At 36.2% G+C, this 19,072-nt stretch overlaps 2 protein-coding genes across 3 annotated transcripts in view; one reads left to right on the plus strand and one right to left on the minus strand.

Moving 5' to 3' along the window:
• LOC138186432 (nucleolar protein dao-5) overlaps positions 1-1,794 on the minus strand; it is a 58,722-nt gene extending 56,928 nt beyond the window's left edge. Inside the window, exon 1 of the mRNA XM_069126321.1 lies at positions 1,662-1,794. Within this exon, the coding sequence (XP_068982422.1) occupies positions 1,662-1,794 (133 nt within the window). The remainder of the gene's footprint in view (positions 1-1,661) is intronic.
• A 9,579-nt stretch (positions 1,795-11,373) lies between these two features.
• On the plus strand, positions 11,374-17,512 carry LOC138185929 (putative uncharacterized protein DDB_G0282129). Of its 2 annotated transcripts, none has more exons than XM_069125282.1 (4): positions 11,374-11,511; positions 12,299-12,401; positions 12,550-12,747; positions 12,826-17,512. In XM_069125282.1, exons 2-4 carry the CDS (start codon positions 12,306-12,308, stop codon positions 14,503-14,505), a joined length of 1,974 nt encoding a protein of 657 aa, XP_068981383.1. In that variant the 5' UTR covers positions 11,374-11,511; positions 12,299-12,305; the 3' UTR covers positions 14,506-17,512. The 2 variants fall into 2 exon arrangements, with proteins under 2 accessions (XP_068981383.1, XP_068981384.1); XM_069125283.1 differs by lacking the exon at positions 11,374-11,511 and adding an exon at positions 11,563-11,739.
• Positions 17,513-19,072: the final 1,560 nt, after the last annotated feature.

The following is a 19,072-nucleotide window of genomic DNA, read 5'->3' on the forward strand; positions in this document are numbered from 1 at the left end:
CTCAAGAAACAAGTTCACTTCCGTAAGTTCGTTGGTCGCGCAACAGGATAACGCGAATAATAGTAAATTCCAACTAAATTTAGAAAACAGCGTTTGTAACTTATGACAGTACTTATGAACTTTCCTGTACTTTCCTATCTATAAAGTCGATCAGTATGGTTTCTTATGATCGGTACAACTCGTCGATCGATGAAGCAAACACGAAGAACGTACTTCGTAAAGAACAGAAAGCCATCTTTAGCGAAGGATAATTTAATTTGAAATGTTTTCTTCGGTTAGATCTGGTTGCACCGATAATTACAGAGACCTTGCCGCTTTCGTGAAGCCACCATTGTGCCCCTTTGTTCAGGCGAGTCTGATTTCCGTGCGAATCAATTTTTTTAATTTATTCTCACGCGCAAACAGACACACGATCCGTTCTCCGATAACCGATCTCAAACCATATCGATGTTTGTCCAATCTTTTACCAAAGACACTCGTAATATCCCAATTTTTTCAAGGAAATGAGATTACTTAAAGAAAGAAAGAAAAGTTGAGAAGATGCTTCGTGATGAGAGTCTAAGAAAGATAAAAGTTGAAGAGAACGAAAGAAGTAGAATTTTAGAACTCTAATGTAAAATCTTTAAAACAAAGATCCTTTGTCGATTAATATTGTATATTGTCAATATTTCAAGGTTCTCAACATCGTTGTAGCTACGTGTAAAAGAAACCTCGGATGAGTAATGTGCATTATTAATACAATGCAATAGTGTTGAGCACTCTAAAATATTGTCAATATGTATTCGTCTGAGAGTCTCTTATGTATAGGCAGTCGGGGAATGTAACAATTTTTATTGGCTGTTCAACAAGTAAACTTGAAGCTCTGATATGTAAAACCTTTGTATTTTAGTTAAGATACCTAAAGATCGTGATATCTGGTTTAGGAAACAAAAAATTGCTAAAAGGAATATAGAAACGAGTAGGTTGCCTGATTGCCTGCACCAAACTTAAGGAAGCAAAAATACCGCTATCGTATTTTTCCTACGTAAACAGTGCAGTTATCGTATAAACTGTGCTGCAAACGAAGACCTGCGGTTTCCTATCCAACAGCAATAATTCAATATACATCAGGCCTAAGAAAGCAAAAATAACGCCATATTTTTCCTGCATAATAATCGTCCTGTAAACTACGCTCCAAACGAAAACCTGTGGTTTCCTATTCAATAATGGTATAATTCAATGTACCCAACCAAAATAGGGGATGTTCTATGAAAGCGAGGAATCGAAAGAGCAGGTTCGACGTTCGTGTCTAACGCTTTTTGACAGTTCCCGAGGCAACCGCGCCGCCATCGTGGTAACCACAAAGTTTCAATAAGGAGGCACCGATATAAAACCACTATCTCGGTGGTTCGGTATATAGGATGATCGGCCGTGTAAAGCCAGCGTAAAAGATAACGCAAGAGCGTGAACGGGAATGCGCGAATAAGGTGTACGTCAACGTTACTAAAGAGGCCTCGTTACCATAATCGTCGATGCAGAGAAAAGGTGGCCAGCCGGTGTATTCTTAAATCTGGCAAGCCAACACCTAAACACGGTCATCATCGCTTTGCGGTATAATAAGATCACACCGTGCCAAGGCCTGAACGAGCCGCTCGTGACCCTCGTACCTGCGATATACTTACGCCACCATATTCCTCTTCTTTCTTCTTCTTCTTCTTCTTCTTCTTCTTTTTCTTCTTCCTCTTCATCTTCTTCCTCCTCTTCTCCATCTTCTTCTGCATCTTCCTCGTCTTCCTCTGCATCCTTCCTCTTCATAGCGTTTTATAACTCGTCCTTTCAACTTCGTCTTCTTTTCTCCTTCATCCCCCTGTAACCCCTCCTCGACCACCTCTCGTGCCCCCTAAAGGCACGAAAAAAACAACGAAGCAAGAAATTATCGGCGGTTTAAAGATGATTTTCTCCACGGTCGACGCCTTACCGCCTGCCCCCTATACACGTGTACTTTGTTCCCCTCGTTATTAAGCCTATCTTCGAACGAATCACTGTAATACGCCCGTAATGTGTGACAATTCCGGTGATTTGTATGTGGCTGCTCGCACGCGGAAGTTACACGCTGTGTCCATAGATACATGTGGCTGTGTACATATGCGCGTACACACTCGTAAAACGTTATTAAAGATCCTAAAGTATCACAGGATTTTCAACGTTCCTGGCATCTGTTCCTGGTCTCTGGAATTTTTAACACGCAAGATATAACCGTTTCTCATAATGATCCTTGTCGTCGTCGTTTTGTCTCTGATTTTCAGTTTCTTAAGTTGCAGCAATGATTTTGAAAGGAGAAAGGATAAGATTCGTTAGGTACGACAACGAGAAGAGGCAATCGCATTCGGATAATTTGGATGTCACAAAATTTTACGAGCCGATCACCCGGTACCTCGGTGGGGCACTCGATACCCACGGCACGTCCCTCCAGCCGACAGACGAGGACGGAGAAAGAAATTATCGGCGATTTAAAGCTGATTCCCTGATCGATCGACGCCTCCTCGGCCGGTATACACCGGGTATTCCGTAGCCTGGTTATTACGGTTATCACTTTCCAATCACTGTAATACGCTCTTAATGCGTGACGATTCAGATGATTTGTGTGTTTCGACGGGGAAGAATAAAGGGCCGGTCGGAAAGGGGTTGGAGAGGGAGACGAAGAAAATGCGAAAACGCGAGCCGGTGCGCGAACATGGTTGCGTTGCCGATCAGGAGAACGGTACATAGCGAAAGGTGCTTATCCTTTCCAAGATCCTTTAAATTCCTTGCTAATTCTCGTTTCCATTTTTTCCTTGCGGGACACGGAATTTATATAATTTATATAAAACAAATACCACGTCTTTGATTGTTGGATGTTGAATTGTTAATTGAGTTTTAACTATTAAGCTGTACATTTCGTGTTTCTTTAAAAGAAACTCATCGACAAAGAGCAATATAACGTAGAGATTCTTCACAGATTGTTTAAACTTCTTCGATAGTTTAGACGGTTTTTGGTTTTGCTAATAGGACGCCGTTTTTAGTCGTTCGTTGTTAAACTGGTAATTAAGTTAACCATTAATTCCTGTATTTTGTATTTCTTTAGAAGAAACTCATCGACAAAGGGGAACATAATACGAAAATCCTTTGCAAAATCGTTTAAATTTCTTCGATGGTTTACTGATCTTCCACTTTGTTAATAAAATTTCCATTTCGCTTTTAATTCGTTTTGCGAGCAAGCTATTAGCTTGTGTAATAGATGAAACATAAACAATTCGATAAAATAAATTCTGTTTTATTGTACGTGAAGTTGTGCGAACAAAGGAAGAGATGGAAAACATGTTGAAAAATTTGGCCTGTAAATCGATGAAATTTTGGAAAATTTCTTTGAATAATTCAAAAAGCAAATACTCGCTTTAATTTGAAATAACGTATATACGTAAAATGTTCCAAGACACTTCTATATCTTATACATGCTAATATTTCAGAGTATTTTTATATTTCACCAAATTTCGTACAGTTTCGTATCCTTTCTCTTATCTTTTTCCTTTTATTAGCAACTCTATCAAAATTGGAGCGTAAATTGATACACGCAAATAAAATACTAAAAAATCGAACAGAATACAAGAATAGAAGGAAGCACGTTAAAGAGGGAAGGTCAGCGAAGGAAGGTGAAGATTGGAAGGAAGGGGAAACCCCGAACCTGACCAGGTGCGCGGAATACCCCACGTACGTGCCCCCATTGGCTCGTCTGGCCGTTTAAACGAACCTCCTTATGAAAATTAATTGACATATCGATCGACGTCGATACGTGTTCCATGCACCAGGCTTCTCGTTCCTGTTACTATACGCAACAAGACCAAAACGAAACGAAGCGAACAACCTTTTCCATTCTTCGATCAAGAAATCAGACGAGAGTGAAAATGCGAAAATAACAGAACAAAATAGAAAGAAACAAGAACGAAAAGTTGCTGTAAGCAAAGATTAAGAACTTGGTTAAATTTAGTTGTTAATTCAATCGTTCGGATTATCTGATTCGCCGATTCTCGTGATAAAGAAGGAAATAGCTGGCAGGCATAAATTAATATTAATACACGCTACGAATTATGATAATTACAAAATCGAGAATATTTTAATACCACGTTACGATATTTCCATATCTTATAATACCACGTTACGATATCTTAATATTCGAATAAATTTTTTTTACTTTACTATCTGACTATTTATCAAAACTATTTTTATAGATTGTTATAAAAAAAAAATTGAATCGTAAATTTTCATTAATATACCAAGGGAGAAAAAACGCATTTAAAGAGTTAATAAAAATTCCTATGTAGCGTAAAAATGAATCACAAAGTTAGCAAAATGTTTGGGCACGAGAACAGTATGTAACACGACCTTTAATCGCCTCCTCAAATCAACGAAAACGAGCATCGAACGTTAATACTCTTATGCTTTGGGAACACGGAGTCGAGACGAGGAAAGGTCTACCTACCCTGACTGGTTGTAATTAATTCACACCTACGATCGTGCTAAGGTAAATCTTCTCGATGGAAGCACGAAGGAAGGAAGAGTAAAAGGAAATCGAAAGGTGGTCCATCGAATGATAATTCAACGACATACGTGGAACGGAAAGACGATAATAAAAATATGCTTCTTTCGCGTCGTCGGTATTACAGCTTAGCGATCTCGTTTACATTGTTTATCGTTGGTCTCGTGCGACGCACGCACGGGGTATACGAGAACAAATACAGGGTGTCCCACGCAACGTTGTATAACGTGCACTAATTTAAAGATATAAAATAAAATTTTGTCATAGGACGTCTGGTTTGTTAGAAAATTAAATTAAAAAATTCAACGAGTACGCGTATACCAGGTGTATATCAATTTCCAATTAATCTTTAATTAAACACGTTCAATCTCTATGTTCTTGAAAACAAAGCTCCTCAATGGGAAAATGTCATTTCGCGCATTTTACTTATTTTCGTGAACAAATTTTTACGGTTCATTACTCGATTCACGACTCGGAAATAGTATCCCGTCTGCAAAATATTCCGCTGCAATGACACTTTCTAGGGGTTTTCGAGGTCGTTCAGAATCGTTTTTCACGGAAATAAGGTGGAAAAAATTTCTACCGATCCGTTGCTGCGCGTTTTTATCGCAGGTTTTAACGATATCTTTTTTCAAATTTGGCGCTCTTGACCTACTTTATATGCGTCATTTCTAATCGCTTTGTACGATCACGGTTTTACGTAGATTTCTACAGTTCAGACCTTCGTCGGCCAAGTGTTCACAAGGCTGAATTTTCAAAACCATTGGTTTCCGTGAAAAATGACCCATATTTAATTTCTATTAATCGCTTCAGCGATTTAAAATGGCAAAAACACGCATACAGATAAGAAATGTTGTAGTTCGCGTATATATTATACCTTGATCCTTGATTTCCTCGAAAACGAAGCGTTCTGTAGAAAAATTGTATTCCATGACGATTTCCAACACTGTTGCAACACGTTTTGAAACTGAATAACTTTTTTAAAATTGGACCGAACGAGTTAAGTTTCTTTTAGAAGTTAGCAGAATTGACTTACTAGATAACGTATAAAAAAATTTTTTAAATTGTAATTCATCAAAATGGCGAAGAAAAAATGTAGAGATCGCAATTTTCAATTTTTTATCTAGTCAACTTCTAATGAAAATTTAATCAACACTTTTCAAACATTTATATCAACGTGTATATTATATTACATATTCACTTTTCCATTTATTTTGTTATATCGTATTGAATATGTGTTATGAATGTGGCGAATGCATGTGATATGTAATCCTATAAGGAAACCAACAAAGATATACATGCTGAAAATAGCATGCAAATCAGTTAACCTTGCAACGAGCTGCAAACGGTTAAAAATGGGGAAAAGCACAACTTTCTGAAATCTACATCTTTCGATGCGTGTCGATTGTTTCCTCATCGACCGGTTTTAATAACATTTTCAACATACATATATTTAATACGAAAATCTAACTACTCTGTATATATATATAGAACTGACATAAATATGTAAAATGTAGTTAGATTTCCATTACAAGCCGAAATAAAAAAGTTGAAAGATGCGATCTTTACCTTCTTCTTCGCCATTCCGACAAATTGCAATTCTCTCACGAATTTTTGTTTTGTACTTCGTCTAGTAAACCAATTCTTCTAATTTCTCCAATTTCAAAAATTACAAATAAAAATCGCTTGATGGAATTTCAAAAAAAAAGTTACTCAACTTCACAGTGTGTTGCAACAGTTCTGGAAGTCACTGTATATCGTCGACCTATTTTTGCGCGTAGAATCATCCCCTTGTCGGTAGTACTCTACGTTATAAGGGCACCCTGTATGTCGGCGCAGTGTGCACGACGGTCACGATTAGGAACGAACGGTTCAGGATAATATAATAACGAAAAAAAGGCATGTAGATATAAAAATAAATAGTCGGGGAACGGAGAACCCGACGTGCCACACGCAGAGACCACGCGAGACGTGTTTATAGTAATGAGCCTTGTCGTTATTTGTCCAGCGAAAGGGATTTATCGAGATACCTCGTGAGATCTTGTTGCTCGATCTTCTTCTTCTTCTTCTTCTTCTTCTTCTTCTTCTTCTTCTTCTTCTTCTTCGTGGCCGTAGTCGTCGTGGTTATCTTCGTTTCTTCCTCTCCTTTTTCCTCGCCTTCTCTCAGGAAGTCCCTTATTTTCATCCTCGTCGCTCGCTTTCTTCCTTCATACGTTGGTCGCGAGATGGCCATTCAATTCTCCCCTGTTGCGGCTTTTCAGACGATCCACTCGTATGAAAGGTTCGTGTCGTAGCGAGTATTACTCGAATTGAAAAATGTACAGGATCCACGAGAGATGGCTCGCGAGCTTCGAGGCGGGGGAGCTTTATGGGGTCTTAAATGGAAAGGGAGACGCGCAACATTGTTGAGACGCGTGGTCCACGCTAATGAAAGCGCGTTTTTACGAGCGTACCGACTAGTTTCCATAATTAAATTAAAGGACTGAATGTGAGATATTCGCAGTGGTAGACTGGTGGCTTATACGTCGGCAGAATTGGAGAAACTTTTATCGAGATCGTTCATTTTTTCTGTTCTCGTGGGGGAACGTTTGAGGAGGTTTCAAACGCGGTTCAATCGTTCATTTTCCTTATTAAAATATATCCATGTACATTTGCAATACATATTTGAATAGTTTAGTAACAAATTATAATAACGAAAAACGACATCTTATTTTAACTAAAAGAAGCAAAGAATCTTATCGTTCTTCTTCGTTCATGACGCTTTTTTAAGAAACAATTTGTCGTACAATTGAAACGAGAAGTCACGTACATTGATAAGTAATTTCTTGGCAATGAATTCTCTTGAAGGTGAACAAAGTTTTCGACAATAGAAAAACACGCTCCACTCGAAGATAAGTAACGTATCATCCAACTGAACTGCAAACGTAGATTCCTATTATTTGGACTACTGAAAAGACAACTCTCCATCCACTTCGTCAAAAATAGCTCGTCTTATCTATACAAATACGATAAACTACGAATCGTGTTACGAACATTGTACGAGCCGCTTGTCCTCCTGTTTGTCTTTACACGAACTCCGTATTCCTATACAAAATCTTCAAACTATTTCAAACTATGCGAAACAACCTTCAAAGGCAATTCTCTTATCCTCAACGCTCTCTATATTCGCAATAAGAATTTCACGCAACAGATGCTAGAAAGCACCACCTGTAGCAAGCTCGCGTCATCTTGCAGCTCCGTATCGATTCGATATCTCGAATCTGCATCGCTTTTAATTACAGCATTCGCGCCTGCTAAACAATTATCCCCAAAACTTCAGGGTTCCCTACGCGCGCGCCATCATCTCCCTCCTCCTTTTATTATTTTCTCTTCTTTTTCTATCTTTTTTTTTTATTTTTTTTATTTTCACATGCCCTTCAGGATGAATGTTGGAGCAGGAGGGGGAGGGGGAGAATCGGTCGGTCCGAGGGGCCACGTCTCGTGTAATTTTCATCGAGTGGGTGGATACCCATTATTTCGCATTACAGGCTCCTTACCGGCACCGATCGTCCTGTGGAATCGCGGCCCCTATCGCGACTTCGCGTTACGTTCGCACATCTTCCGCCTGTTAACACGCTTGCCAACGCCGCGACTTTAATCTTCCGCGCGAGAGTCAAAGAGGAGGAGGAGGAGAAACGTTTCTGGAATATCGTCGACAAGGGAACGCGTAAGCAACGTGGTTTTAAAATTCGACGATCGAGAAACGCGATAATTCTCTCACGCCTTTTTCCTAACTCTCTTATTATGTTCAATAGTAGGCTAATTGCGCTATAATCGCATCATGTTTGAATTGAACAGTAAATATAACTATATATATATCAGTAATTATGTCGCGATTTCAGATCTGCGGCTTTTTTTAGATTTTGAGCTTTCTGGTTGATAAATGTCATGCTTTTGGTTTTCTGGGATCAATCGTGTTATGCGCTTTTGCTTCGAGTTTCAGGTCTGTCCCTGAAGAAGTGAACTATAACGTTCATGAAACGTGAACGCAAATGTGTTGCAATTTACATCTTGAGTACATTATTGAAATCAGAAAATTATCCCTTCAGATTTTCATACTCTTTCGTGCAACACCACGGACAAAATTTATATCTTGTATAGGTTTATCATAAATATGGAAACTTTTAATGTGGTAACAAGAAACAGGGTAATAGCGTAACCCGTCAAAATTAGCTGGATAAGTGGAATAAGTAGTTTCAGCGTCGCTCGTGGTTGGAAGATTAAAATTAATACTAGAAGGACGTTATCAAAATTATAAAGATGAATATAATAAAGAAAATTGAAGAAACTTGGAGAAAATTCTGTGCGGAAACACGTCGTATATAATAAGCAAACCGGTTGCTTTAGACAGTAGGAAGAAAGCAACCGTGATAAATCATTTTGTAACAAGGTCGTCGCTTCTAGCATATTAATGTGGTCACGAGATAGAGTAAATAATTGATGAAGATGAAGAATGAAAACGAGGTAGAAACACACCGATGGGATACCACAAAAACTAGAGAAGTTTACATAGAGCCACGCAATAAGCTTAATGTATACTCAGCGCGCTGATATAATTATAATGATCGATGAATTGACAAGAAATCGAGTAGAACTTGTAAATCTGTAATCTTGCATTTACCTACGAAGGAAAAAAATACAGGTAATTTCCATACCAATTATTAAAAAAGAAACACCATAGAAATTTGTATAACTAGATAAAAATTTAGATTTCCTTCTAAAAACCAGAAAAAAAATTCCCTAGCATCTCGTCGCTTTAATGAGGAACGACGCAATTCGTATGTGTTACGGAAGCACCACAAATTTCTTCCTTACTTAAGGGCAAATTTATTTACGTGTCGACTATCACGAGAGGATAGCGAGAAACGCGAGCACGCAACGATTCCCATGGTGTCCCATGATGCGCGGCGGTTTGCATGGTGTAGAAGAAGAAAAAACGCCGACTCGACTGGCGAAATACAGCGTAGAACGCGAGCGGTGTGGAAGACTGTAGTTAGCGACTATTAATATCATCGATCGGGATCGATAGTTGCCTGCGAGGCGTCATAATGATACGGTGGATTCAACGGAGCCCCATCGATGCTCTTCCGATACCCGGCCACGTACACACCATACACCCAGCTACAAGTGGCGCCACTAACGATCACCGCAAGATCGTGTACGATCGAGTAAGCTAACGATAACTTATTTGAAACGATCGCCCAATTATCATTCCACTAATTGCTCGAGCTAATTCAAAATAATGATAGCCGAATTGGAATGGATGGGAATGAACACGTGCGAACCACTCGATTTACCAAAAATCTTCATGGAACGTGTTATAATAGTCTTTCTTCGATATTTTTGATGTTAGGTTATATGCTGGATCTCTGTTAATCGTAATATGTCGGTAGATAGAACAATTCGGATAATTCAATGCTTTCGATAACAGAGATTCACTACATATGTATGTGGCTAATCTCTCTAAATATTCTTATTAAATATTCTGATGATATGATCTAAGGCTTAGAAAATTAAAGTTGCATGCCTCTATACACTTTATCTACGACCATCTATTATATTCAATTGTACCTTCTTATTGCTAGGGTATTGATACGGTCTTTTGTTGAACTTTGAATTTTACTGTACCTGTAAAAATGATTGGAAAGTTCGTCGAAAGTGTTAAAGACTTCCTTTATTACAGATAATTTAACCAACTATGGTACATTAGGTCGAATGGTCTGTTTTCGATCACTGGTTCGTGCCAGGAAAAAATATTTGATGAAACGAAATTAAATTGGACGATTTATGCGTGGGGAAAAAGAACAATTATGTATACGACGAAGAGTGGTTATTGTTATTTGCAGTTACGAGAGTTTTTATTTTCGCGGAAGCGTAAACGATGCATGGAAGGATATAACGAAATGCAAAATATAATGATAAATATGATTGAAAGTATGATATATATAGGTATAATGATATGATTTTTACTCATAAAATATTTCCGCACGTGTTACGATAAAAACATTTGAACCACTTGAGTGCAGTGGTAAATATTGCGATTTCATCTCTGGGAAACCGATAAAAATAAAAGCACGTTACGAACACAGTAAGAGATACGTGATGTGTCATCGTAAGGCGTATTTTGTGGTACATGGTAACTGAGATAAAAAATGCAATAAAAAAATTGTCGTATAAATAGAAAAGATGTATGTTCATACGTATAAGGTAATATTAAAAGATACGTGAGTACATACCTGACTCGATGATTACCTTCCAATAGTTTCTTCCAATTGTCCCATGATGTATAACATAAGATCATTAATATAACACATAAAATAATAGAACATAACTATCACAAAAAATTCGTGACACTAAAAATTACACATTTCTTAATTAACAATTAATATCACAATTGTTATAAATTAAAAATACTACTATCTAAGAACCAAATTCTACGCTGCGCGTCTGCAGCTCCCGCTAATTTCGCTACTGAAACGATTCGATTATTGATTCAAATATATCGATTACCTTTCAGCTAATTTCCTTCAAATTTTACAACGCAAAATATAATCTGATCGAAAAATATTTTAACATTATATGATATACTTGACCTTTCAAGCTTTTATTTATACATAAATCAACGATAACAAAATTACATAGAATGAAATAAAAAAAATAAAAATTGAATCTAGGGATTTTTTAGGCCACTTCACACTAATGCACAAGCATGATTTCCGTTTCGGCCATCTTAGATATTTTAGTTCGTTATTTAAACACATAAAGTAGTAAAGCGCCCGTGGTCGATTCAATCGCGCAAACTCCGGAAAAATAATAAACAAAAGGAGCGATGGATCTTTTCCACCGAAGCTGCCCCATAATGTGTCGTATCGTGTCCCTGCTTGTTTAAGTGTTTATACGCGTGAAACAGCACCGCGGGGGTGAGTTTACGTAACAGAAGACTATATATCGTTATTTCAAAGTAGTGCACCATTTAAATAAACCTTCCGCTTACATTTATTGAAACATTTGCCGTATAAACTTAGAGAATTTTGAGGTTATATTGACAATCTATGATGGTCGCGTAACGAGAGGGCTCTAATGCAACGACGATATCATAGAAATTGTTCGATTTCTGTATTCAAGTGATCTCATGAAATTTATACATGGTGCATTTGATTTAAATAAATTTTTATTGTTAATATATGAATATAGAAATTCATTAGAAGCAAACTAGCATGCAACTTTTACGCATTTGCTCCATCACATTTGTTAGTACGAATTTTCAGCCGCCCCTTCTACTGCTCCTATTTACAGTCGTATCGTAATACTTACGTGACACAATTACTGATATTCTTTAACTGATAATTTTCTTCTCCGTGCTTATTAAACATAATAATGAACGACATAACGTTGTTTTTCTTGCCTTTTTATTTCGAACATAGAATCTCATCGTTAGCATTGTTATTAAATAAGTGTAAAATTTATAAATAAATTAAACGAGTGAAAGCATTAATGATATGATATTTATTTTTACAATCTTTCTTTCTTTAAAATATTGTTTATTATTATATATATCTACCATACGAGCTTTTAACTTGTTGTTACAATTTGTTTATTAATTTGGAAGTGTTTTTTATTTGTGTTATTCATTTAAGTTTATGGAATTTGTTTATGTATATATAGTAAACTACTATTTTCACTTACTTCGAATACTTTTATTTTCAGTTACAAAATGACAGAAGGTGGCGCAACTAGAATGAAGCGCAATGGCGCTCGTCTTTTTAAAAATCCTCCTCAGCCTCATATGTGTATACAAGATTTCATACAGGTATACTTAATTAAAAGAGAACTTTACGTGTTTCAGAAACTCCCAATGATTCCAGGATTTTCTATGAAGTTTTACCAATGCATTTATAATCATATTGAAAGTTCATCGAATTAAAATTAGTCAAAACTTTATTATTCTGTTACTTTAGGGCACTGCTGTTCCATGTTACGTAAATGTTTTATCTTGGGAAAAGATTGTGATGCCATTGAACCCTTCACAGCCTGTACGGTTTTATGGAGGAATGAGGGTTCGACCACCACGTACAAAAACAGAAGCTGTGGTATTCGCGGTAATGGCCAATCCCGAAATTCTTCGAATTAATGGCAAAAACGCTCAAGATCCAAAGGTACTTGTAGTACACAATTGTTATACTTGAGCACATTTGTGAAGAACAATTTCCTGCATGGCTCTATTTTTGCTACAGAAGCGTACCAGCTTAATAGAACATTTACTAGACTTCGTGGAAAGGATGAATGCAGGCATAATTTTTATGCGACAATATACAATACTGAAAGATCGAGATATTACCGGTGAATTGAAAGAAGTTTGGAATGCAGTACAAGCGAGACGGGATTTGGAGCAATCTCCGCCACAGCAAGAAACTTGGATCGATGCACAGCCACCTGTTCCACAATATCCTCAGTACCAAGATCATCAGCAGCAGGATTACACATCACAACCTCCACAATATCATTCAAGTGTAGCGTATGGTAGGCCAATAAGTAACGAAGGTATGCATTATGAAGGCTATGGTCATCAATCTCAGAATCCAGTAATTACACAAAACGATCAGATGTACCAATCCGGGCAATTAATACCACAACAATATCATGGAAACGTTCCTCGGATTACACCGATCGCTCCTAGAGATCGTAGAGATAACATAGTACAGAATATTCCACAGCAAAACTGCCCTGCATATCCAGCCCCACAATATCAATTTCAACAATTACCTAGACAAATGGTACCTCAATATGTAAATTCGAATGTTCATCCTAATGCCGGCCTTAATTACGGCCCAAACACAAACGCGAACGTTAATCCAGCTATGAATACAAATTTAGCAGCACCTTACCAACAATATATAGCTTATCAACAGAGAATGGACCTTGACGTGCGCAGAATGCAACCACATCAGCAACAAATGCATTTGAATCATGTGCAACCAGTTCCACAATATGAACCAGCAGCACCATATAATGCTCAAACAACTTCGTCGATTAACGTTCTTAGATTAAGTAGACCACATATGGGTGTTGCTCAGAAGAACAATGCCAGTAAGAGACAAATGAATTCTCCTACTCATTCCAAACAATCCTCTTGTACAAATTGTCAGAACAAAGACACATCCGATAATGGCACAAAACCGAAAAGTCCCGTGAAAGTCTTGCAGCGCGAGATATCATCGAATGATCGACAAGATACAAATAACCATATACTCAATGATAATAATAAAGTAGTCATAGAAAAAGGTTCGATCGAAGAAACAAACAACGTGCAAGTAACGGATTTAGACGAAGAAACTAAAAAGGTTAATGATTCTGATAGTGAAGAGTTGTCTAGAAAACCACACGATATTCACACTTCAGATTCATCGTCGACGAACACGATAGGACGAGATGCAGTGAATTCTGTCGAGGAAAATACATCTGCTTGCGAAGAGAAACAACAAGAAGTAAACAATACGGATGTTCCAAACGGGCAAAATTCATCGGATCAAAAATATCCAAAGTCAAAAGCTATCGTGATGAAAGGAAACAAACACAAAGAAAATACGGAGAATAACAGAACAATTCGCATTAGATTCGTTTCAGACCAAAAGAACGATAGTCCAAAACGTTCTCAGACGGTTAATAACATTATCAAGAGCGTTTTCAAGATTCACCCTGGTATGTCTGGTGAAGAAACGTCAAGTAAACGAAAGAGTAATGGACAGGCGAAGAATAATACTAAAATTAACGGCGAGAACGAGGAGATACAACCAGGATATATGATATTAAAGAAAACGGATTCAACCACTCAGGAAGAAATAGTGAGCGAGTTAGCTCAACTATCCATTCAAGACTGCAAAGATGCGACTGAAGTTGGTGCCGTGCTCTCGTGATAACCTTGTTTGTACCTAGTATCAGATACTAGCTTGCAACTAAAGAGCAATGTAAATAGATAGAAGATTAACCAATAAGAAAAAAGGAAAAAAAAAAGTCAGAACGATAACAAATGCAAAAGAGAGGGACACGAAATCACAATATATATGAACACAGTCATACCAAAATATCAAGACGTGCTTTTGCTGACCGCCGTTTATTTTTCGACGAATCCATTCGTCTTCCTTTGCATAATTTTGAAGACGGATCATAGTGAAAAGTTTTTCAATCGTGAAGCTGAATAATTTTTCACTGAATTTAGAATATTTGCTGTGGGTATACACAGATGATGAAAGATTTTAACATAATCTATACATATATGCTAGATACAGGTGGAACTTTTAGAAGAATGATCCCCATTAACTGTTAAATAACTTATGAAGTGTTTATAATACGAGTTCAAACGGCAACAAGAAGTATACATTAATTACATATTTGTTTATCAAGATCCGTCAAACAATTTTGCTTCCAGTAATATCTGTTGATAGTCTTCGAATGAAAAAATTAAACCCATGGGACATCATCAACATTTGCAGGCTGGATGCAAGAAAACAAATTTGCAACTTCCAATCTTGGATTTGAATAGATACATGTCCAGAATGATACAGTTTCGAAACGATTATTACCGAGAAGAAAAGCTGATCGATACGTCTGGTATTTCAGTAACATATGTAATTTAACGTAAAATATTGAGTCGTTCCCGTAGGTTAGACCAAGAGAACAGTTTCACGATGGAACAACGGCTGGTCATCGCGTACTTACCTTTCAACCAAGCAATTAGTGGAATTATACCGGGTGGTACAGATTAGTACATGTTCGATAACAATATTGTGGATCGTAGTACGTATAGCTTTTAACAACTGAACTCAAATTCTTGACTACGCGTTGATGCTTCCCTTGCGAGGACGTTTTTTGCCTCCTTTATTTTTCATACTCGTATGCAGGATTTCGCACTTGGAAAAGGAGATTTCGAACATTGCGTTTTAAGATTGAAAAAACGGAAAAATTTGTCCACCCGGTACATTCTCTGATAGTATCACTAGTATCATATATTGAAAAAGAGGAAAAGACACAGAGCTGCCAAACCTCCATAAATCATATCAAAATATTTGGAGGGATATTACACGAATAATTTATTGATTGACAAGCTCTTTCTCGTTGACTTGTTATTCTACCGCAATTTTTGTAGCTTGCCTAAGAGGCTTTCAATCATTCACAGAGGGAAAAAAGGACAGAAAGAGAAAAAAAAAGATAACGGTTCACCTTGCCAATAGTCTACACCAATACAGATTGGACAGTCAATTAATAAACTTGGCTTCGTTCATGGCATGACCGTATCATATCACACGGTGCATTAGTTCAACATCGAATTAACTACGAGGCCTCTGTAAATTCGACGTACCGTTTTGCACTCTAAACATAAAGTATCGCTGCCACGCGAAACGATATCGTCTGCTATCAATTTATTTAGCGTTATTATATTACTGTCGTGCCGTGCGTTCTCCCGACGCGAATTGCATTCTTTGATATTTTATAGGAATATACCCTCCATAATTCGTTTACAGTCGATACAATAATCGAGAAACTTTTAAAATGAAACCAAAAAGCAACAAAGATATAAAAGAAGACACAGAAGATACAAACAACGTCAGCGTGTTCTGTCCATGCAACTGAGCTAATTAACTTCAATATTTTTGTCGTTCTCCTAATTTTTTCTTTTTAGATATCTAGAAAACATTTTTCTTTATTAACTATCTAGACATTGTCGTATGTTTTCTTTTTTAGTATATTCAAGGTGCTTCGTTAGTAAGTCTAAGATCTCAGCTCGTGATACACAAACAGTAAATTTAGTCATCAATGATCATGGCACCGGTGGGAAAGGACCAATCCGCAAGACCAGGGTGCAATTAACGATTTCCAGATGTCTGGAAACAGCGTAGAATTCCTAAAACGAGCTGGCTCTCGAGTGGAAAAATGATGTGCTCGATCTCCTTTTTCTTTTTCTTTTTTTTTTTTTTTTCATCTTTTCTCGCTCTCTTATCGTTTTCGGTTTGTATGAACAGAAAAAATGAGGGAAACGCGATAATAACAACAACTTGACGCGTATAAACCTGTCGCGTATTAACAAATGTTTTTACGTCCATACGCTGCGCAAATAATGTTACGAATAATATAATGATAAACAAAACATCATGTGTACGTATAATGCAGTACATATGAAAAGGTTTTTTCCTTAGTTTATACGACAGTACGAAATAAGATAAAACATTTACGGGTTTCGTGTTTAATCCAAGAGATTGCCCGATCAAATCATCTATATTTTATTATTTTTCGAAAGAGAAAAAATTGAAAAGAAATTTACATTTTATATAAATCAGCGCCGTGAACGCGTTGCTTTTTTTTAAAACAATCATAAATTGCTCATTAGCAATTTATCGTAATTACTTTAGCAGTAAGTCTTAAACGCAGCCGATTGTCATTCCTGTCATTGTATTTCGTTTTACTTATTTTTTTCTCGTTTTTTCGTCTTGTTCTATCGATTCAAAAATATAATCTTTTTTTTGCATGCGATAAGAGGAGTGGATCTCAAATGTGACTGAAATCGTCTTGCGGCGGATTATTTAGTTTCATTTTAAAATGCTCGAACAACTGGAACATGTCGCGAAATGTTAGGTTATCGATCCAAAGATCTTATTGGTTTTATCGAATCTAATGTTTACTATCCCTTCTCATTCCGTCTCTCTTTTTGTTTCTTTCATTTTTAAACATAGTTCTGAGCGGCTTGGCCCCTTCCTTTGCCAAACATCCCCAAAGTCCCTCCTCTCATTATTGTTAATAATATGTATTCAGTATTCGTGTTATTTTAGATTCTTATTATTATTGTCAGATATATTCTGGTTTATTATATCATTATTACCATGAACAATGTAATCTATTATTATTCTATAATACATGGTTTTTCCAAAGCTTGCCTGTTGTTGTTTATCTATCTATAAAAACAATGTACCTTACAGAAATTATAAATGTATGAATCAAAATAGAGTAATCATTAAGCATTTTACAAAAGAATAAATGTTTAATGTGTCATGGCTGACACGTATATAAACGCAACTTCGCGTCTTCGCAAACTCTCCATTGTTTAATATTGAACTTACTTTTGTAAATATTGATTACGCTTAATTCTTTCATCTGCATTTAAGTATAGTTACTTAAAATCAGCAAGACATATCGTAAAACATCTCCATCATTTTCGAAGTTCATGTAGGAGTATTCAAAATGTGTTAGTATCTTTTTCTTTATATCTATACAATAAAAAATTTATTTGTCGTGATTATTGTGAACACCGCGAACAATGATCTTTTTTATTTTGAATGATTTTTTGCACTTTCATCGTCAATTTATTTCTCAAAAAATGATAACAAATTTAATAATTTTCACATTTTTTATATACACAAATCTAAATTACGTATAAAGAACACAGTTCATACAAATGGTAATTAATAGTACTGAGGTACAAGATTTACAAACCGATGAACTTTATTATGTATGTTACAATATTTCATAATATGTAATTTGTATGTTTTCGTGGTAGTTAATAATTATTTTATGTTTCAATACAGAACTGTATTAAGGTATCCTATTGCATCCTTAAAATGGTATCAATTATTCTTACTAGAATCATCGAGGAGTAATCGAACATATAAAGACTATAAAATATTTCATGATAGGTGTATGACAGTTCTAAGAGATGTCTATTCTTCATCTGTAGTTTAAAGCATGTGCAATACGTGTAGAACAACACAAGCAACGATGTCGAAAATACAATAGCTATCTACTTTCTCCAGCGTACGAACACCATACGAGTACTGCGTACATATACGTACGAAGTTAGAGCAGACAGAAAAGTAAAAGCAAACCACTTTCCCTTTCTCTCCGTACGAAACGCGATAAGCCGCGTTTTAACGTTTATTTTCGCAAACGAAATGAGGGAGTTTCTTGCTCTACCGATAATTTCATCCACCGGCATTTTTGCTCTATCGGTAACCACGTGATCACGAATATCGTCTACGCTTTGAGTTATTTTCAGAGAAAATTAAATTAAGATACAATTTAATTAAATAAATTTAATAATAATATTTTAATATCTGCACCATGTATTTTTACAAAATATTAATATAATATCTAATTCAGCAAATGTAATATTTAACTTCCGACACAATTAGATAAATGAAAAAACCATCCACTCACAAAAAGAGAAACGAATATTAATAAAACGGAATGAAAACTATAAATAACTTAAAGATTAAAAATATATTTATACAGTAGCAATATGAAATTTTAAATAAAAATTCGGATTTCATATCGTAAAAAAAGAGAATATTTCATATTTTAATTTTTCTTGAATAAAAAATTTTTATAATATTTCATATAAAAAAATATATTTCTTATATAAAAAAAGCATTCGATATTCGACTTTTTCCATTAAGGTTGTTCATATACTCCACTTACATGTCTCCCATATACATT

Source organism: Bombus flavifrons, chromosome 13, assembly GCF_040668555.2.
Source record: "Bombus flavifrons isolate JBK064 chromosome 13, iyBomFlav1_principal, whole genome shotgun sequence".
Taxonomy (NCBI): domain Eukaryota; kingdom Metazoa; phylum Arthropoda; class Insecta; order Hymenoptera; family Apidae; genus Bombus; species Bombus flavifrons.